Consider the following 23,163-nt stretch of genomic DNA (forward strand, 5'->3'; position numbering starts at 1 on the left):
TTCCATGGGGTAGATATTCAGTCTGTCTCTTATTGCTAGACCCTTGGGTTGCTTTTAATCTTTTGCTAAAATAGCACTACCACAATGAAGAACTATACATAGGTCATTTTCTACACATGCATGTGTGTTTATAGGATACATTTCTAGGAGTAGGATTACTGGGTCAAAGAGTAAAGGCATTTGAAATGTGTTAAGTATTGCCAAATTTCCCTCCATAGGAATTATACCATTTGTACTCCTATCACCATTATATAAGATTGCCTGGTTGGGCGAGGTGACTCACACCTGTAATCCCAGCACTTTGGGAGGCCAAGGCAGGCAGATCACCTGAGGTCAGGAGTTCAAGACCAGCCTGACCAACATGGAGAAACCCCGTCTATACTAAAAATACAAAATTAGCCGGACGTGGTGGCGCATACCTGTAATCTCAGCTACTTGCTGAAGCAGGAGAATTGCTTGAACTAGAAGGCAGAGGTTGTCGTGAGCCGAGATCATGCCATTGCACTCCAGCCTGGGCAACAAGAGTGAAACTCCGTCTCAAAGAAAAAAAAAGGTTGCCTGTTTCTCCAGAGCTACAAAAAATATGCCTTTAAAATCTTCATTTTATTTTATTTATTTATTTTTTGAGACGGAGTCTCCCTCTGTCACCCAGGCTGGAGTGCAGTGGCGCAATCACTGCTCATCGCAACCTCCACTGCCTGGGTTCAAGTGATTCTCCTGCCTCAGCCTCCTGAGTAGCTGGGATTACAGACATGCGCCACCACGCCTGGCTAATTTTTTGTATTTTTAGTAGAGAGGGGGTTTCACCATGTTGGTCGGGCTGGTCTTGAACTCCTGACCTCAGATGATCCCCCAACTCGGCCTCCCAAAGTACTGGGAGTATAGGCATGAGCCATCACGCCCGGCTGCAATCTTCGTTTTAAAAAAAAAGTCTTTATGTGATCTTGAAACTGAAATTATCAAAAATTGTGTTATACAGTATAGCTTTCTAACATATTCACTCTCTGTTCAATAGGAAGAAAAGTGTATTATTTTAATTCTGAACAGGTATCTAGAGGGAAGTCTACAGTGAATGCCTGGTAACCTTGTTAAATGACTAGATTCTATTGAATTTCCACTAGAAATTACTTAGTTACTATTAAAGTCCATTTCATGGAAAGAGGGAGGGAAATTAACAAGCTCACAACTGTCATCTATGAAAATTGCCCCACCATCTCAAGAAAGGAGACAAGATGTCATCCTTTGAGCAACGTTATATTGATCAATTTTATTAGTGTTCTTACTAATACTCATCTTATTAGCACTCTAATAATAACGTTCTTTTTTTTTTTTTTTTTTTTTGAGACAGAGTCTCGCTCTGTCGCCCAGGTTGGAATGCAGTGGCCGGATCTCAGCTCACTGCAAGCTCCGCCTGATCTCAGCTCACTGCAAGCTCTGCCTCCCGGGTTTACGCCATTCTCCTGCCTCAGCCCCCCAAGTAGCTGGGACTACAGGCGCCCGCCACCTCGCCCAGCTAGTTTTTTGTATTTTTTTTTTTTAGTAGAGATGGGGTTTCACCATGTTAGCCAGGATGGTCTCGATCTCCTGACCTCGTGATCCACCCGTCTCGGCCTCCCAAAGTGCTGGGATTACAGGCTTGAGCCACTGCGCCCGGCCTTAAAGTTCTTGATTAGCACTTTATTATAGTTCTAATGCTGTTTGTGCCCTGAAATTCCCTGAATATCATAGTGAATTTTAATGACTTCCCCGTGATAATATAGTCTGTTGGATACTGACAATCACAAATAATTACCAAGCATCTGCATACTCCTTATCTATAGGCGTCAGAAACAGTGGCTTTCCAAGAAGTCCACCTATCAGGCATTACTGGACTCAGTCACAACAGATGAAGACAGCACCAGGTTCCAAATCATCAATGAAGCAAGTAAGGTGAGATGGAAGTATTTTCTACAAAGAATCATTTATTTCTGTATTTATTGGGGCTGAATGAAGTAAATTTCCACAAAAGCCAATTAAAGCTATGTATGCTTCAAAAGTAAACCTCATTAGAAAAGGAATATCGGCCTTTTAGTGATGAGTGGCTCACGCCTATAATCCCAGCATTCTGGGAGGCAGAGGCGGGCAGATTGCTCAAGCCCAAGAGTTCAAGACCAGCCTGGGTAACATGGCGAAAACCCATCTCTACAAAAAGTACAAAAAATTAGCCAGGCACAGTCGTGCATGCCTGTAGTCCCAGCTACTCAGGAGGCTGAAATGGGAGGATCTCTTGAGCCTGGGAGGTAGAGGCTGCAGTGAGCCATGAGAGTGCGGCTGCACTTCAGCCTGGGTGACACAGCTAGACCCTCCCTCAAAAAAGAAAAAAGAAAGAAAAAATGAATGTCATCTTTTCACATTTATAGTAATAATATTGTAATAGTTATAGTAATATCAGTATGTAGATTGCCTGTGTATCAGATGTTTTCCTAAATGTCTCACAAATGTTATTTCCTTTTTATTAGTCTTCATAACACATCTAAGAGGTACATTATATTTTCCCAGTTTTCAGATAAGGAAAATGAAGTCTAGAAAATCCCTTGCCCAGAGTCTCACATTTAGTAACCAAAATTTTCTCCTGCATCTGTCAGACGCTATCACCCACGTGCTTTCTAACACTATTACACAATGCCCAGTTGCATTTGTAGCCTGAGCAAGGTACAAATTTAGGGTATGTCCAAATCTCAAAATGCAGGTGGGCCAGGGGGAACAGGGGACAGGCAAAAGGACTAAGCAGTTGAAAACCCAAGTAACAAGTGTTCCCTTACCTGAGCTGCTTCACTAGAGCTGCTTCACTTCATAGTTTTTGCCTAGTGAGAGGGTTAGGGAAGTATATTTTAAGTGCTTTCTCTCACCCATGAAGTTGCCATGTTACTTTAGATGGGCCAGTCATAGAGGAAGCACTATGGACTGTGCTAGGACGTGTGACTGTGCACTACTACCTGATGCCCTCAACCTGACCCTCACTTTCAGATCCGCCCTGCATTCTAAAGGCATCCTGGGTTTCTAAGGCCTCTGAGACCTATCTGACTTAACTGGTAATCCATATCACTGAAAGACAGTTAAGGCCATTAGGTCTGGGTCCCGTAACTGCTTGGATAATAACTGCACCAACTCACTAACAAGTCCTGGTTCTGGGAAGTTGACGTTCATGGCAAAGCTGTGAACCGTGTAACTACCGTAGTTCCTGCCCTGCAGCGCTGTGCTGACATTAGTGGGTTCTCCATAATAATCGTAAGGCCTTTAATTTAGAAATGGGTCCAAACTTTATTCCCAAACAGAAAGAACAATTGTACAGTGAGGAAAACTAGCTTCATTATGGAGTTCTAGAGATTTTTGTCATATAGAGTCTTCTTTCATAACTTTCTTGCCCAAATTCAAAATATGAGCTAGATTTATATCAATAGTTCTGTGTTCTCTATCCCCATCCCCTGTCCTCAACTTCTACAACATAGTTATTATGGCAGTACACTTAGCTCATCTCTCTTAGCTGCACAGATGGGGCAGTTAGCCTTTCTCCAAAACCTAATGCTGATTCTTATACCACCCATCTTTCTGGAGTAGTTTTCCTCCTTGCCTAGTATCTTTGATACATTTGAGTTCTCAGCTTATGGAACCCCCAAAGCCGTAGGTCCTCTAATGCTGATTCAGATCTCCTTTTATGTTGTTATTTATACATGTTGTTTATATATCTTTTTGTAGCCTAGTTTGATAGCCGTTCATGGGGAAAAAAAATGGGACAGCAGTAATTTCCTTCCTGGAGAGCCAACCACTGTTTGCATGTGATCTAATAGCCTGACACCTGGCCAAACCACTCTATTCAGGGTCAGCAGAAGCAATCGGCTTCAGGAAATGCATCAAGTCTACCAGAGGCCTTCCAGGAGTCTTTAGGCCTTAACCAGATGTCAAGAACTTCCTGTCGTGTTTTTCTTGTCATTGTCTCATTTTCTTTCCTGTTTCCATTGTGTCTAACCTGAGAGAGTTGTAGTTGTCCATAGTCAGAGCAAGAATCCCTATCCATCCTTGAGAATGCTTAGTATGTTGAGCACCTGGTCATGAAGACATGCTGAGGTGAAGTAAATGAGGCAAAATCACCCTGAATATCAGTGGTGACCCAAAATGAAAATTCTCAACACAGCGTGATACCAGTTTGCGGTGGACACCCACATATGCCATTTTACATTACTGTAGATCAGTTTCTCTTTTTGGATCCTGAAAAAGTGAGGGACAATGCTGTTCAGGTCAGGTGCCAAGACCAGAGCCCAGCAACCTTCAAAGGCAAAGAAACCACAATCCAGGAGGAGCCACAGGATCTCAGCACAAGACAGCACCTGGCTCAAAAGGAAGCTGAGGAGCCTGATAAACAAGGACAGATTACCTGGGACATCAGCAACGTAGCTCCCAAGACTGAGAACTTTGAGGACCTCTTGGAACAGACTCCATGCTCAGGTATTAGAAATATTGGAACCACATGAGGAATCTGCATGCACTGATCTCAGGCAAATGTATGCAAATATATATTTCGGGAGATCACCCTGAAATTCTGCACTGAACTCCATTTTAATGTCCTCCTTGTCATGTGGTGTTGAGATGACTAGTAGGCACATAAGGTTTCATGCCCTCTGTCAGTCTGTTAGGGACAACAGAGGTGATGGTGATCGCTAATGTTGCCTGCATCTTGTATACAGCTCATTGCATAGTGAAAGAGCCTCTATTACGCCGGGCATGGTGTCTCACGCCTATAATCTCAGCACTTTGGGAGGCTAAAGCAGACAGATCACTTGAGGCCAGGAGTTCGAGACCAGCTATGGCCAACGTGGCAAAACCCCCGTCTCTACTAAAATTACACAAATTAGCCAGGCATGGTGATGCATGCCTGTAATCCCAGCTACTCCAAAGGCTGAGACATGAGAATCGCTTGACCCTGGGAGGCAGAGGTTGCAGTGAGCCAAGATGGTGCCACTGCACTGCAGCCTGGGCAACACAGTGAGACACTGTCCAAAAAAAGTTGACCTAGAATATGGCAAAGACAGCATGAAAAAAGAAAAAATTAGGCCGAGTGCAGTGGCTCACACCTGTAATCCCAGCACTGTGGAAGGCCAAGGTGGGCAGATCACAAGGTCAGGAGTTCAAGACCAGCCTGACCAACATAGTAAGACCCATCTCTACTAAAAAGTACAAAAATTAGCCAGGCATGGTGGCGTGTGCCCGTAGTCCCAGCTACTCAGGAGACTGAGGCAGGAGAATCACTTCTAAAAAAAAAAAAATACAGAAATACAAAAATTAGCTGGGTGTGGTGGCACATGCCTGTAATCCCAGCTACTCAGGAGGCTGAGGCAGGAAAATTGCTTGAACCTGGGAGTCAGAGGTTGTATTGAGCCAAGATTATGCCACTGCACTGCAGCCTGGGCAACACAATGAGACTCTGTCTCAAAAAAAATTTTGTTTTTAAATAACAAAGAACTGTTAAAAATGGTTTCTGGGATGAGATGGGTGTTTCAAGGAGATTGCACATTAAGATATGGTATGAGTGTGATCTGAAGTTTTAAAATAAGCTGCATACATCCACTTATTCAGAATGATAGCTTTTTATTTCAGGTTGAGAGGGACAGCCCAGGGTCTAAGAGGATCATATTCAGCTCACAGCTGCAGTTCTCAAATTGCACTGATCAGGCAGATTCTTATAAATCCAACACTCTTGGTGCCTGCCTACCCCTACACCTTTAAAACCCTTAAAGCAGAAACTTTGGAGTTGTCAAGATTTGTTAATTTTTGAATTTCTCCCTCTCAATTCCCTTCCCCAATCTGCTCCTTAATAAACAACCAGGAAGCAGAACCAAGCTTCATTCAACATTGTGTTAGGCTGCCATAACCAAATACCACAGGCTGGCAGCTTAAACAACAGATGTTTATTTCTTGCAGTTTTGAAGGCTGTAAATTCCAAGATCAAACTGCCAGTAGCTTCACTGTCTGGTGAGGGCTCTCTTCTTGCTTTGTAGATGGCTCCCTTCTTCTTGTGCCCTCACATAGTGGAGAGAGAGTGTGTACACAAGCTCTCTGGTCTTTTCTTTTTTCTTTTTTTTTTTTTTTTTTTTGAGATGGAGTCTTGCTCTGTCGCCCAGGCTGGAGCGCAGTGGTGCGATCTCAGTTCACTGCAAGCTCCACCTCCCGAGTTCACGCCATTCTCCTGCCTCAGCCTCCCGAGTAGCTGGACTACAGGCACCCGCCACCACACCCAGCTAATGTTTTGTATTTTTAGTAGAGATGGGGTTTCACCGTATTAGCCAGGATGGTCTCAATCTCCCGACCTCGTGATCCACCCGCCTCAGCCTCCCAAAGTGCTGGGATTACAGGCGTGAGCCACCGCGCCCAGCTCTGGTCTTTTCTTATGAGGGCGCTAATCTACTCCTGAGGATTTCCTCAACCTCGTGACCTCATCTAAACCTAATTACCTCCCAAGGGCTTCATCTCTGAATACCATCATATTGTAGTTAGGGCTTTAATAGTAAATTTTGGGAAGACACCAGTCCATAGCAAACATGATGTTCCTAGGACGTATATCTGTTACAAAACAAGCTGGAATGTTGACCTGTGTGTTGTCACAAGGTCAGAACATCCAGGCTTTGGAGAAAAACTAGTTGCAGGTTCAGATGCGTAAGTTTTCTCACATGGGGTCCTAATATAGTGTTATGCTTATTCCTGATGACAGAATAATCAGGTAGATATTTAGTAAAGAAGCTTCCAGAAAATAAAAAGAAAGTGATCAGGAAAGTGTTGACTGCTTTTGTAGAACTCAGTTGTTGTTTTCTTTTTTTTCCTACTACTCTCAGTTTTCTATCTTCAGTGAAAATTTGGTTTGGATTGAGAAAGAGACATCTAGTCTTGTGATCTAGGCAAAGGAAGATGTATGCTGTCTTGTAAGTCTAGCTTAAAAAGCATTGCTAGCAAGGATGTCTGGAGCAATCTACTTTATATTGCTAATTATGATGCTTTCTAATGATATAGGTGACCATTTGGCAACATATTTATTTTCTTTTGCAGCCAGTTTGCAAGGTTTCATCGGAGACAGCACTTCCAGCAGCTTCTCCCAGGATGCAGGAATATCTCCGAGCATCTCTGTGAAGTTACCCCTTGCCTCTTCATCTGAGCCTAATGAAAATGAGGCTTTGCCCAACCAGCCACCTTCTCAGCAGACGAGGCATGACTACCACTTGTTAGCCAGTACTGTGTCTGCAGAAATGGCCAGGAAGAGGCAGCTAATTTGGGAACTGGCCAGACAATCAGAAGCACACCTGGACAGGCTAATTGTCCTTGGGGAACAGGCCAGTACCCAGCATGAGGTTGCCAGTATTCTTCATAGAAAATCAGTGCTTGCAGTAAACCAACTGGCTGCCACTGTGGAAGGGACGATTAATGCCCTATAGCAATTTGATGAACTATTAGACCATTCTCTGGATCCCGGAAGGTCTTGATCACAGCTGGTAGAGGTGGTCACTCACTGTTCTAGGTCTTTTAAGTTAACAGTTATTTATGTAATAGTGAAGAGTCCTGGTGCCTCAGGAAAAGCAAGATCAACCTACCAAGGAGGAGTTGATGGAGTCCTAATTTTCCTACTTAACACCCACTTCGAATTTAAATATGTGTTCTAGGGCTGTTCTGTTAACTCTATTATGGTCTTTACTAATTGTGATTCCCAGTTCTGGGTGAATAAAAAGTTTTTGTTTTAATGTAATTGTGATCAACCCTATGCTTGAAGACATAGACAAAGCTGTTTCTACCACCATGATGTTTACAAAATATCTGATATTTTTGCCTATATGGCCATAAAAAAACTAGATTCGTGGATAACAAACCACCAAGTTTTAATTGTTTTTATTTTGTAAGACAGAAATAAGACAGGAAAAGAGAATTAATACTCTTTTTCCCAGACTGAGAGGTGGGCTTCTAAGTAAAGATATATGAAAAACTAAGTAGAGGCTTGTAGTATTAAAATGAACCTCCAAAAGGTATTCTTTTCTGTGAGGATGTATCTCAGCTTCTCTGTGTAATTGGACATTAACACATCTTAAATTTTTTTAAGAGCTGGGGTCTCACTGTGTTTTTCAGGGTGGAGTGCAGTGGTTACTCACAGGTGCAGTCAAGGCACACTGTAACCTCAAACTGCTAGGCTTAAGCAATCCTCTTGCCTCAGCCCCACTGAGCAGCTGAGGCTATATGCATGCAGCACCCACTGGCACATCTTAAATATTTCTAAGGGAGCAAAATCCATGCTTTCTCACCTCGTTGTAACTATCCATTTAAAATTATTATTTTACATAAATTGATCTGGCTGGAATTGCGTGTAACTACTTATACTATCTAAGGATTCATACTAAATTCTCAATTTAAGCAGTCCAACATCTGTAACTTCTTAATGTATTTTTTCATTGTCATTTCCAATCATCACTAACAAGAGGAAAAGATTTGGTAGTTTATTTGTATATTATTTTATTTATAAGTATCCAGCAGGTCCCAGCAGATAGGAAAGGAATATCTACGTATGTTTACTATTTTAGGTAGAAGAATATAATAACAGTCACGTCCAGACTTTCTGAAAGAGCAAGGATGTGGTGGAAGGATTGGGAAAGAACTGGCAGTTAAGCCTCAGGGAAGTGGCTTTTGAACTGTCATCCACAGAGCCCTGAGGTTTTGACAGAGGTGCCTTAGGACTCAATACTGGGAAGGCAGGGGACTCTAAGGTGGGACACTGAGCCATTCCCTGCTGTCTTTAACCCAAGAGGCTTTACTTATTGGACTTCTGGGAGTCTGGTGATATTAAAGGAAAAAAAAATCTGGTAAGAAAAAAAAACACATGAAGCTAGATCATAGGAGGAAGTGCATATTAAGGTCTAAGATAAGTAGTGCCTGGACCAACAAAACTATGTTGGTGATAATGAGAGATAAGAATGAATCTGTTCATTGATTAAAAGGATGAGAAAAAAGGCCAGGCATGGTGGCTCATATCTGTAATCCCAGCACTTCGGGAGGCTGAGGCAGGAGGATCACTTGAGGTCAGGAGTTTGAGACAGCCTGGTCAACAGGGTGGAACCCTGTCTCTACTAAAAATACAAAAATTAGCCTGGTGTGGTGGCATGCACCTGTAATTCCAGCTACTCAGGAGACTGAGGCACAAGAATTGCTTGAACCCAGGCGGTGGAGGTTGCAGTGAGCCAAGATTGTGCCACTGCCCTCCAGCCTGGGCGACGGAGCAAGATCCATCTCAAAATAAATAAATAGATAAATTTAAAGAAAGAATGACTCTAAATATTGCTAAATTTCAGAGTGAGTTTTGCTAAAATAAGGTTTGCTAAATTAAAATTAAAATGAGGATTAACTCTGATTTATACATGAAGTTATTATAGTGAAAACAGGGTTATTGCTCTCTCTTTTTTTCCTCCTGGCCTGCAGCCTCAAGAACAGAACGTACAGATTAAGTCTTTGGTTTAAACAAAAATTAGTTGTGTTTTTTTGTAGAGAAAGCTATTTTACTAAAATTCACTCAGACAATCTCTGAGTGAATAACTAGATGTAAATTATTAATCATATATAGGCAGACAACCTGATTATTGGTTGTCTAAGCCCCCTGCTTAGGATGATCTTGCCCATTTTTGCCTACTCAAAGTCTTACTAATTCCTAAAGGCCCTGCTTAAATCTCTACTCCTCCAGAGAAACGTCCAGAACTTCTCACCCTACAGTCATCATTAATAACCCCCTTAATCTCTTGCCTTTCTGCTTTAAAACATCACAGAATGCTCTGTGTTAGCTTTGCATCTCTTTTATCTCCTCCAAATTGCAGCCTCCTCAAAAGTTCAATCATTGCAATAATAGATGCCAAATAAATGTTAATTGAATGGAATTTGAGAGAGCAATGGAAATATATATTTAAATAGTGAGAGAATACATAATCTGATAACTTGAACTTTGTACTTGGACATACTTCCAAATGTGAAAATTCTGATAGTACACTGAAAGTAGCTTAAATATGTAAAAGAACATTAAACATGCAAGCAGTAATGGATCACTATTGCATCATAACCCTGCCTTAGAATATCTAGAAAAGGATCCACAGCCATAGCACTGTTTACTCGGTCACTGTTCAGTATCGTGTTACAGTTTAACTGCCCTGATTGCTTCCCTGTATTCGCAAGAGACAAAGTTCCAGTAACATCACCTTTTTGGTGCTGGCTTGGTACTCTCCATACTTCTTATCTTTTACTTGCACCACATTGTATCTATTCTAAGCTGTGTCACACAACTTACCCAGTTTAGCTGTCGGTTAACAGACATAATAGTAACAGCACAGGCACCCATTTGTAACCAAAATGTGGCATGGTACTTCATGAAGAAATTGCAATTGACTAGTGCAGCATGGCCCACCAGTTGAAAACCATGATCTTAAAATATTTTTCTGATCTAGGTGCCTCATTTTGTAACCTGAATCCAGTCACTTCTATTCTCCTAGAGCTTCTTGTTCTGTGTTTTATTTTTCAAGTTCTGTATGATCTTCAGGGTTCTACATTGTTTCTATGTCCCATTGTAGGCAGAATTTTACCTACGTTCCCCAGCCTCTTGTAAAAGTTCCCTGGGCCTATTCCCAGCTGTGAACAAATCAATTCCAGTTTTAGAGCAGCAAGCCTCATTTCATCCACAACTAGAGAACTCCAATAATCATCACTTTATTTTCTACTCTTTTCTCTTCTGTAGCCTGCCACCCTTCATCTTTCATCTAGCTGGAATCTAGTTACTCTGCTTATAACACCCAAACTCTTATTCTTAACATACCTGTAGTTTATCATAGATACAGTAGCCACATGTCCCAATCTTCCAAGGCAAGTTTCAGTTTATGCCTGTCTTTCCGTGTAATTATTAGTAGAGACTCCTTTCACTCTGAAGATCCTGGTTTGGACAACTATGTGTTCACCAGCCACAGAACACATAGAAGATATTTCTTGCTGCTACTACAGCTGTATCCAAGCAAATACATACATGAACTGGGAGCTTTTCTTTTAAATTTCCATTGTTCTCCAATTTGCTTGGCCTATCGTAATTTAAACAAATACTTTTCTAATTATTGTAATTTGTGCAAAATTGGCCATCACTTGGGTAACCTGTTGAAGGTAATCTCTTCAATCTGTTTCCAGGTTACTCTCCTGGCTGAAATTTATGGTATAGAAGGAAACATTTTCAGGCTTAAAATTAATGAAGAGACTCCTCTAAAACCCAGGTTTGAAGTTCCTGATGTCCTCACAAGCAAGCCAAGCACTGTAAGGTAAGCCAAGGAGTGATGTATCTTAGAGATGCGCCTGATATATTCTTTTATCATCTCTTGAGTAGTAAATTTTGTTATGTGCACCTCTTATTTTGACTGTTCAAAACTATAGTCATTTACAGAGTTATAGGTTGGTGCAAAAGTAATTGTGGTTTTTGCCATTACTTTTAATGTATTCAGTTATTTTGGGATAAGTCTATCCATTTTCCTTATTATCCATTCTGTTTTTTCGTCATCCACCATTTGATTTGTCAGGACTTACTTAACGGAGAGAAGCAGAACTTTGATCCCTGCTCTCCTTCTCACAAAGAAAGTGGTTTTATTAGCCAGACTATGGGAGCAAGTAGAAGGAAAGCTACTTAATTTACTCACTCAGATTAGCAGCAGAGCTCCAGAGATCTAATGCACTAGCCAAATTTGCATGCTTACAGTAATTTGTACAGTTGGACACACTCACTTTTAATTAAGGTTATTCTCAGAAGTCTAACATGTAATTTTACTTAGAGTCAAGGTAAATTAATAATCAGTGTCTAGGTGAAAAACAATCTTTGGGGACTAAAGCATTTTCAGTTACCTGCAAAACCTTCATCTGTTCTCATAACACTTTCCAATGATATTTCAGCTCCGTTTTGCTGGTTGGTTTCCATTATATTTTCATATTATTTTACCAAAGGAATATAAGACTATGCCAGATGCTTTCATTTTTACTGTATCATCACTGTAGTTTTATGTAAATTATTTTTTCCTTGAAAACCTTAAAAAAGATCAATATAGGGGGGTCACCAAGATGGCTGAATAGGAACAGCTCCAGGCTACAGCTCCCAGCATGAACGACACAGAAGACAGGTGATTTCTGCATTTCCAACTGAGGTACTGGGTTCATCTCACTGGGGCGTGTTGGACAGTGGGTGCAGGACAGTGAGTGCAGCCCACTGAGCGAGAGCCGAAGCAGGGCGAGGCATCGCCTCACCCAGGAAGCGCAAGGGCTAAGGAAATTCCCTTTCCTAGCCAAGGTAAACCGTGACACACAGCACCTGGAAAATCAGGTCACTCCCACCCTAATACTACGCTTTTCCAAGGGTCTTAGCAAACGGCACACCAGGAGATTATATCCCGCGCCTGGCTTGGAGGGTCCCACACACACAGGGCCTCCCTCATTGCTAGCACAGCAGTCTGAGATCTAACGGTAAGGTGGCAGTGAGGTTGTGGGAGGGGTGCCCGCCATTGCTGAGGCTTGAGTAGGTAAACAAAGTGTCTGGGAAGCTCAAACTGGATGGAGCCCACCACAGCTCAAGGAGGCCTGCCTGCCTCTGTAGACTCCACCTCTGGGACAGGGCATAGCCAAACAAAAGGCAGCAGAAACCTCTGCAGATTTAAATGTCCCTGTCTGACAACTTTGAAGAGAGTAGTGGTTCTCCCAGCACGGAGTTTGAGATCTGAGAACGGACAGACTGCCTCCTCTAGTGGGTCCCTGACCCCTAAGTTGCCTAACTGGGAGGCAACCCCCAGCAGGGGCAGACTGACACCTCACACAGCCGGGTACCCATCTGAGACAAAGCTTCCAGAGGAACGATCAGGCAGCAACATTTGCTGTTCAGCAATATTCACTCTTCTGCAGTCTCTGCTGCTGATACCCAGGCAAACAGGTCTAGAGTGGACCTCCAGCAAAAGACCTGCAACTGAGGGTCCTGACTGTTAGAAGGAAAACTAACAAACGGAAAGGACATCCACACCAAAACCCCATCTGTACGTCACCATCATCAAAGACCAAAGATAGATAAAACCACAAAGATGGGGAAAAAACAGAGCAGAAAAGCTGAAAATTCTAAAAATCAGAGTGCCTCTCCCCCTCCAAAGGAACGCAGCTCCTCTCCAGAAACGGAACAAAGCTGGACGGAGAATGACATTGATGAGTTGAGAGAAGAAGGCTTCAGATGATCAAACTTCTCCCAGCTAAAGGAGGAAGTTCGAACCCATTGCAAAGAAGCTAAAAACCTTGAAAAAAGATTAGACGAATGGCTGATTAGAATAACCAATGTAGAGAAGTCCTTAAATGACCTGATAGAGCTGAAAAGCATGGCACAAGAACTACGTGACAAATGCACAAGCTTCAGTAACCGATTCAATCAACTGGAAGAAGGGGTATCAGTAGTTGAAGATCAAATGAATGAAATGAAGCGAAAAGAGAAGTTTAGAGAGAAGAGAGTAAAAAGAAATGAACAAAGCCTCAAAGAAATATGGGACTATGTGAAAAGACCAAATCTACGTCTGATTGGTGTACCTGAAAGTGACAGAGAGAATAGAACCAAGTTGGAAAACACTCTGCAGGTTATTATCCAGGAGAACTTCCCCAACCTAGCAAGGCAGGCCAACATTCAAATTCAGGAAATACAGAGAACACCACAAAGATAATCCTCAAGAAGAGCAACTCCAAGACACATAATTGTCAGATTCACCAAAGTTGAAATGAAGGAAAAAACGTTAAGGGCAGCCATAGAGAAAGGTTGGGTTACCCACAAAGGGAAGCCCATCAGACTAACAGCGGATCTCTTGGCAGAAACTCTAAAAGCCAGAAGGAGTGGGGGCCAATATTCAACATTCTTAAAGAAAAGAATTTTCAACCCAGAATTTCATATCCAGCCAAACTAAATTTCGTAAGTGAAGGAGAAATAAAATCCTTTACAGGCAAGCAAATGCTGAGAGATTTTGTCACCACCAGGCCTGCCTTAGAAGAGCTCCTGAAGGAAGCACTAAACATGGAAAGGAACAACTGGTACCAGCCACTGCAAAAACATGCCAAAATGTAAAGACCATCGATGTTAGGAAGAAACTGCATCAACTAACGAGCAAAATAACCAGCTAACATCATAAAGACAGGATCAAATTCACACATAACAATATTAACCTTGAATGTAAATGGGCTAAATGCTCCAATTAAAAGACACAGACTGACAAATTGGATAAAGAGTCAAGACCCATCAGTGTGCTGTATTCAGGACACCCATCTCATGTGCAGAGACACACGTAGGCTCAAAATAAAGGGAATGGAGGAAGATCTACCAAGCAAATGGAAAACAAAAAAAGGCAGGGGTTGCAATCCTAGTCTCTGACAAAACAGACTTTAAACCAACAAAGATCAAAAGAGACAAAGAAGGCCACTACATAATGGTAAAGGAATCAATTCAACAAGAAGAGCTAACTATCCTAAATATTTCTGTACCCAATACAAGAGCACCCAGATTCATAAAGCAAGTCCTTAGAGACTTATAAAGAGACTTAGACTCCCACACAATAATAATGGGAGACTTTAACATCCCACTGTCAACATTAGACAAATCAACAAGACAGAAAGTTAACAAGGATATCCAGAAATTGAACTCAGCTCTGCACCAAGCGGACCTAATAGACATCTACAGAACTCTCCACCCCAAATCAACAGAATATACATATTTCTCAGCACCAAGTTGCACTTATTCCAAAATTGACCACATAGTTGGAAGTAAAGCACTCCTCAGCGAATGTAAAAGAACAGAAATTGTAACAAACTGCCTCTCAGACCACAGTGCAATCAAACTAGAACTCAGGATTAAGAAACTCACTCAAAACCACTCAACTACATGGAAACTGAACAACCCTCTCCTGAATGACTACTAGGTACATAATGAAATGAAGGCAGAAATAAAGATGTCCTTTGAAACCAATGAGAATAAAGATACAGTGTACCAGAATCTCTGGGACACATTTAAAGCAGTGTGTAGAGGGAAATTTACAGCCCTAAACGCCCACAAGAGAAAGCAGGAAAGATCTAAAATTGACTCCCTAACATCACAATTAAAAGAACTAGAGAAGCAAGAGCAAACACATTCAAAAGGTAGCAGAAGGCAAGAAGTAACTAAGATCAGAGCAGAACTAAAGGAGATAGAGACACAAAAAACCCTTCAAAAAATCAGTGAATCCAGGATCTGGTTTTTTTGGAGATCAACAAACTTGATAGACTGCTAGCAAGACTACTAAAGAAGAAAAGAGAGAAGAATCAAATAGACACAATAAAAAATGATAAAGTGGATATCACCAGCGACCCCACAGAAATACAAACTACCATCAGAGAATACTATAAACACCTCTATGCAAATAAACTAGAAAACCTAAAAGAAATTGATAAATTCCTGTACAGGTGCACTCTCCAAAGACTAAACCAGAAAGACGTTGAATCCCTGAATAGACCAATAACAGGCTCTGAAATTGAGGCAATAATTAATAGCCTACCAACCAACCAAAGTCCAGGACCACACAGATTCATAGTCGAATTCTACCAGAAGTACAAGGAGGAGCTGGTACCATTCCTTCTGAAACTATTCCAATCAATAGAAAAAGAGGGAATCCTCCCTAACTGATTTTATGAGGCCAACATCATCTTGATACCAAAGCCTGGCAGAGACACAACCAAAAAAGAGAATTTTAGACCAGTATCCCTGATGAACATCGATGCAAAACTCCTCAGTAAAATACTGGCAAACCAAATCCAGCAGCACATCAAAAAGCTTATCCACCATGATCAAGTGGGCTTCATCCCTGGGATGCAAGGCTGGTTCAACATATGCAAATCAATAAATGTAATCCAGCATATAAACAGAACCAAAGACAAAAACCACATGATTATCTCAATAGATGCAGAAAAGGCCTTTGACAAAATTCAATAGCCCTTTATGCTAAAAACTCTCAATAAATTCGGTATTGATGGAACGTATCTCAAACTGATAAGAGCTATTTATGACAAACTCACAGCCAATAACATACTGAATGGGCAAAAACTGGAAGCATTCACTTTGAAAACTGGCACAAGACAGGGATGCCCTCTCTCACCACTCCTATTCAACATAGTGTTGGAAGTTCTGGCCAGGGCAATCAGGCAGAAGAAAGAAATAAAGGGTATTCAATTCAATTAGGAAAAGAGGAATTCAAATTGTCTCTGTTTGCAGATGACATAATTGTATATTTAGAAAACCCCATTGTCTCAGCCCAAAATCTCCTTAAGTTGATAAGCAACTTCAGCAAAGTCTCAGGATACAAAATGAATGTGCAAAAATCACAAGCATTCCTATACACCAATAACAGACAAACAGCCAAATCATGAGTGAACTCCCATTCACAATTGCTTCAAATAGAATAAAATACCTAGGAATCCAACTTACAAGGAATGTGAAGGAACTCTTCAAGGAGAACTACAAACCACCGCTCAATGAAATAAAAGAAGACACAAACAAATGGAAGGACATTCCATGCTCATGGATAGGAAGAATCAATATCATGGAAATGGCCATACTGCCCAAGGTGATTTATAGATTCAATGCCGTCCCCATTAAGCTACCAATGACTTTCTTCACAGAATTGGACAAAACTACTTTAAAGTTCATATGGAACCAAAAAAGAGCCCACATTGCCAAGACAATCCTGAGCCAAAGAACAAAGCTGAAGGCATCACACTACCTGACTTCTAACTATACTACAAGGCTACAGTAACCAAAACAGCATGGTACTGGTACCAAAACAGAGATATAGACCAATGGAACAGAACAGAGCCCTCAGAAATAATATCACACATCTATAACCATCTGATCTTAGACAAACCTGAGAGAAACAAGAAATGGGGAAAGGATTTCCCTATTTAATAAATGGTGCTGGGAAAACTGGCTAGCCATATGTAGAAAGCTGAAATTGGATCCCTTCCTTACACCTTATACAAAAATTAATTCAAGGTAGATTAGAGACTTAAATGTCAGACCTAAAACCATAAAAAGCCTAGAAGAAAACCTAGGCAGTACCGTTCAGGACATAGGCATGGGCAAGGACTTCATGTCTAAAACACCAAAAGCAATGGCAACAAAAGCCAAAATTGACAAATGGGATCTAGTCAAACTAAAGAGCTTCTGCACAGCAAAAGAAACTACCATCAGAGTGAACAGGCAACCTATAGAACGGGAGAAAATTTTTGCAATCTACTCATCTGACAAAGGGCTAATATCCAGAACCTACAAAGAACTCAAACAAATTTACAAGAAAAAAAAAAAAAAACCCATCAAAAAGTGGGTGAAGGATATGAAGACAGTTCTCAAAAGAAGACATTTATTCAGCCAACAGACACATGAAAAAATGCTCATCATCACTTGCCATCAGAAAAATGCAAATCAAAACCACAGTGAGGTACTGCCTCACACCAGTTATAATGGTGATCATTAAAAAGTCGGGAAACAACAGGTGCTGGAGAGGATGTGGAGAAATAGGAACACGTTTACACTGTTGGTCAGACTAATTTAGTTCAACCATTGTGGAAGACAGTGTGGCAACTCCTCAAGGATCTAGAACTAGAAATACCATTTGACCCAGCCATCCCATTACTGGGTATATACCCAAAGGATTATAAATCATGCTGCTCTAAAGACACATGCACACATATGTTTATTGTGGCACTATTCACAATAGCAAAGACTTGGAACCAACCCAAATGTCCATCAGTGACAGATTGGATTAAGAAAATGTGGCACATGGCTCAAGCCTGTAATCCCAGCACTTTGGGAGGCCGAGACGGGCGGATCACGAGGTCAGGAGATCGAGACCATCCTGGCTAACACAGTGAAACCCCGTCTCTACTAAAAATACAAAAACTAGCCGGGCGAGGTGGCGGGCGCCTGTAGTCCCAGCTACTCGGGAGGCTGAGGCGGGAGAATGGCGCAAACCCGGGAGGCGGAGCTTGCAGTGAGCTGAGATCGGGCCACTGCACTCCAGTCCGGGCGACAGAGCGAGACTCCGCCTCAAAAAAAAAAAAAAATGTGGCACATATACACTATGGAATACTATGCAGCCATAAAAAAGGATGAGTTCATGTCCTTTGTAGGGAAATGGATGTAGCTGGATACCATCATTCTCAGTAAACTGTCATAAGAACAGAAAATCAAACACCGCATGTTCTCACTCATATGTGGGAATTGAACAATGAGAACACTTGGACACAGGAAGGGGAATATCACACACCAGGGCCTGTTGTGGGGTGGGGGGCGGGGGGGGAGGGATAGCATTAGGAGAAATACCTTATGTAAATGATGAGTTAATGGGTGCAGTACACCAACATGGCACACGTATACATATGTAACAAACCTGCACGTTGTGCACATGTACCCTAGAACTTAAAGTATAATTTAAAAAGTCAGTATATTATAATGAGAAATTAATTCAGTTATGATAGAATCATCAGAAGTTTAAAATACATCTATTCACTGAGCCACACTATGTGCCAATAACTTAGTAAACATAATTTTTTTAAATTTAATTTTATTCTTTGATAGAGACAGAGTCTTGCTGTGTTGCCCCAGCTGGTTTCAAACTCCTGGCCTCAAATGATTCTCCCTCCTCTTCCTCCCAAAGTGTTGGGGTTATCGGCATGAGCCACGATGCCTGCCCTGAATAAGAACTTAAAAGAGACTGTTTCTGAAGTCTTTGGCAGTTTGGCAATTGAGCCAATGCATACATATAGCCTGGCTACAATATGTTATTTTCTGCTATCCTGAAGAATAGTACAGCCTTCACAATTTTTATACTTGTGTTTATAAGTAAGTTAATGTGTAATTTTCTCTTTCTGTGCTGTCTTTGCCGTGGTTTAGGGTCCAGGTGATAATTCACTTGGTATGGTAAATATGGTATTAGTTCTGCTTCTGTTCTGACTGCTTTCTGGAGGGCCTTTGGCTACTGTAGTAACTGGAAAGCTAAAAACTACATTTCTTCATTTCCCAGACTCCCTTTTGCTACAGGTTCTGATGTAATTCAGTTTCCACCTGTCAGATGCACTTAAAAAACCTGGATTTCAGAACTGAGTTCCTCTTTTTGCTTATATGGATTTTGCACCTGTAGAGTGACTCTAAGGCCATTAGTTAAGGCCATGATTTACTCATCTCTGATTTATAGCTAAGGTGGCATGATCCCAGAGCCCAGCAGTTATCATAGTGACTTCTGATAACTCAACTTCTTGATTCTAGCTAAGATAGAAGGTCAATTGGCCATACAGTTACACAGTATTGTTCTAGGGGTCATTCCTGGACATGCAGCCTGGAACCTACTACCTCAGCCCTTCCCATGATGTTGTAAGCAACAGATTATCCATATGAAGTCATTTATTTTCTGCTTAAAATAGCCAGAGTTGTTTTTGTTTTCTACAATAGAGCCTTGGTTGATATAGTAGTTGCTGTTAGAAATGAATATAAGCAACAGCCCCTCAAGGATGGGAATATGAGATTGACTGGCTGACCTAGCTGGATTTGGAGGCAGTGAGGACGTATTTACCAATAGAGGATGGGATACTATTGTTACAGGCTGAATTGTGTTCCCCCAAAATTTCAGGTGTTGAGCCCTAACCTCTAGTACCTCAGAATGTGACTATATTTTGAGATAGGGCCTTTAAAGCAGTAAATAAATTAAAATGGGGTGATTAGGGTAGGCCCTAATCCGTTAAACCGGGTGCCCTTGTAAGAAGTGGAGATTAGGACACAGACGTAGGCACAGAGGGACAATCACGTGAAGATACAGTGAGAAGGCAGCCACCTGCAAGCCCAGGAAATAGGCCTCACAAGAAACCCAACTTTCTGACACCTTGATCTTGGACTTCTAGCCTCCAGAATTAAGAGAAAATAAATTTCTGTTGTTCAAGCTACCCAGTTTGTGATATTTTCTTATGGTAGCCCTGCCAAACTAATACATCTAATAATAGACCACAAAATTCTGTGGCAACGTTACTTAAATGACTACTGGTGGTCAACTAAAATAAAGTGGCCCATTGAAAGCAGACCAAGAGATAGGGCCGTACTGCATCATGATTATCATGCAGAATTCAGAGCTCTGAGGTGGCTTGGCTCCTTCAACTTCACTGAAGAGTTTAAAGAAAGAAAACTGTAGTCTCAGGGCTTTAAATTCTTAGCTCAAGGTATTGTCAGAAGATGGATAATTTTCTGTGACAATCCTAAAAGTCCTCTTATCTTCTGTAACTGCAGGTACATGTAGCTGAAAATCAGAGGCAGAGTTTGATATTGCAGGCTCTGAATTAGGCCATAAGTTGAATTCATAGCCTCATCAGGTCTGTGAATTTCAGGCATTAACTGGGAAAACCTAGAACTCTTCAAAATTGAATAGCAGGCTGAGTGCAGCAGCTCACACCTATAATCCCAATACTTTGGGAGGCCAAGGCAGGAGGATTGCTGGAGATCAAGGGTTGTAGACCAGACTGGACAACAAAGTGAGACTGCGTCTCTACAAAAGATTTAAAAATTAACTGGGCATGGTAGCACACACCTGTAGTCCTAGCTACTCAGGAGGCTGTGGTGGAAGGATCACTTGAGCCCCGTGGTTCAAGGCCACAGTGAACTATGATTGCACCACTGCACTCCAGCCTGGGTGATGGAGCAAAACCCTGTCTCTAAAAAAAAATCAAGTTTTAAAAAATTGAATAACAGTATTTGGGAAGAGTTGGATAATTCTAAATAGTCAAACCTCAAAATTTCACTGGCCCTCCCATTTCAGCAGAAGCAACCCCTCCTATGAAGGGAAGTGAAACTGATCCTGCCTTGCTTGGATACCCTATATTGACCTCACCTAAAATATACGTGCACGGGGATTCAAGTGCTCCTTGTGCCCAACCCCTACCACCCTTCACTGCCTCCAGACCCACCATCAAAGTCAGATCTCAACATGCCCAGAGAGCCAATTACAGACAAACCCAGGGGGAGAAGGCTTGCATGCCTGAAAAATTATAAGACTACATAATGGCGAAAACAAACAAACAAACAAACAAACAAAAACTGGGAAATATGCATGGAAATGGTTTCCGAGGAATTCCTAGACCAGAAGGAACTTAATTGTAGGTCAGGCTAAATTTGTTGACACAGGAACACGTACCAGAGAATGCAGATTTGATATGCTAGCTTGGGCAGCTGAGAATGGCTCTAATTGATGGCTTAGTTGGTTAATTATCATCTGAACTCAGCTATGGATTCTTCTGAGTGAAGCTGAGATATCAGGAATTCCTTGGCATGGTATAGAGGAAATGATCCACAGACTTAGAGAGATAAAGATGTTGGAGTGGATTTGTTTCATGCAACCAACTCATCTAGCCCCTCTGGATTCTGTTCCCCATGAGATCCAGAACATACCCCCTTCACTGAGAAACTGATAAGGGAGTACTTGGAAAGCACTGTAGTGAACATCTTCCTTTTGTGGGCTGGAGATAATGGTGGGAAATGATGCCAGTAAAATCGTCTCCCTGATTTCAGTGGAGATAATGAGACTCCAAGTAGCAGAGGCAGAGTAGAAACATTTAGTTGTCAGAGACAAGGTGAACATAATTCCATTATGTGTGGTAGGGCCCATGTAGTACTCAAAATGGTTTAACGCTTGGGGCAGTAAGCAATTTATGGCGGGGTGCATTAGACTGACAAATACGAACCACAGTCCTACTTAATGGAATAATCAAAAGAACTCTGTCTAGGTTCATTGAACAGTGAGAGACAGCCTCTCAGCCTTCTCCAGAGTTAATTTCCAGATCCGAAGCATCTTGCTTGAAGAGGAGACATAGAATCCATGGAGAAGGACTGAAAAGACGTAATAAGAACCTAAACTGTCTCTTTTTACCTTCCTTAAAGAGTCCTGTGAACATTTACTACGCACACTGTGCACTAGAGAAAGGGAAATATCTAGCTTTGAGGGATTTTAAGTGCTGTGTCTGAGCTTACATAATTCTTGTGGATCTAAAACATCCTAACAGTGTACCTGTGAAATTGGAGGCTGGTGGGAATCAGGCAATAAATAGGTAAATAAAAATTTGACCTGATTCCATCTCGCTGTGGACCCACTCTATGTTATTTCCTCGGTTTCTGAGTATGTGGTTGGAATGAGAAAGAAAAACAATATTTAGATTTTGCACACCAAAATCTAGAAAGTTACTAGACATTCCAGATCAAGGTAATGATGATGACGATGATGATAGCGAACATTTATTGTTTTTTTTTTTTTTTAAATGTGTCTGGCACTGTGTCAAGAGCTTTACACATGTGATCTCATTTAATTCTCTCCAGAAATTTTGTTGTTCCTTTTGTTATTTTCACTTTACAGATAAGGAAACCAAAACCTAGAAAGGTTGGATAACTTTGTTATCTGAAGTTATAAAGTGTATGTAGAGTTATGCTCAATTTAAGTTCTTTGGCACCAAAGCCAATGCTCTCGTTAACATTTCTCTATTGCCTTATCTATGGCTATGTCACATGAATAGTGATTTACTAATTAATTACTTGGAAGTACAACTCACATAAGGCCATGTAAACCTATAGCGGCTTGTTTTTCTCTTCCTGCTTTGTTTTCTAGGCTGATTTCATGCTCAGGGGACACAGGGAGTCTGATATTGGCAGATGGAAAAGGAGGCCTGAAGTGCCATATCACAGCAAACCCATTCAAGGTAGACTTGGTGTCTGAAGAAGAGGTTGTGATTAGCATAAATTCCCTGGGCCAATTATACTTTGAGCATCTACAGATTCTTCACAAACAAAGGTATTCTTATGCATTACTTGACACATAAAGACCTTAACATAACCTGATTAATGAATATCACTTGCCTAAACAGATAACATATCACCATAGAAAATTGGTTTGCCTTATTTACTCTAGTATTGTTTTTGAGAAATTTTGTCTTTTCACCTGTGAAGGTGAATACAGGCTTTATGACAAAAATAATTCCCAAACTTTTATAAATGTTACACTCTTAACATGTCCTGTGTGTGACTGATGGCAT

At 41.3% G+C, this 23,163-nt stretch overlaps 1 protein-coding gene across 3 annotated transcripts in view; it reads left to right on the forward strand.

Moving 5' to 3' along the window:
* Positions 1 to 23,163, forward strand: part of GANC (glucosidase alpha, neutral C) — a 95,805-nt gene that overhangs the window by 3,998 nt on the left and 68,644 nt on the right. For 2 of the 3 annotated variants that reach the window (XM_010367025.2, XM_010367026.2), the window contains exons 4-6: positions 1,821 to 1,929; positions 11,215 to 11,342; positions 22,740 to 22,922. In XM_010367025.2, coding sequence (XP_010365327.2) covers positions 1,821 to 1,929; positions 11,215 to 11,342; positions 22,740 to 22,922 — 420 coding nt within the window. Of the gene's footprint in view, positions 1 to 1,820; positions 1,930 to 4,274; positions 4,483 to 7,074; positions 7,766 to 11,214; positions 11,343 to 22,739; positions 22,923 to 23,163 lie in introns of those variants that run through there. The other variant, XM_030930424.1, reaches the window with a different exon arrangement.

This window comes from Rhinopithecus roxellana, chromosome 5 (genome assembly GCF_007565055.1).
Source record: "Rhinopithecus roxellana isolate Shanxi Qingling chromosome 5, ASM756505v1, whole genome shotgun sequence".
Lineage (NCBI taxonomy): Eukaryota > Metazoa > Chordata > Mammalia > Primates > Cercopithecidae > Rhinopithecus > Rhinopithecus roxellana.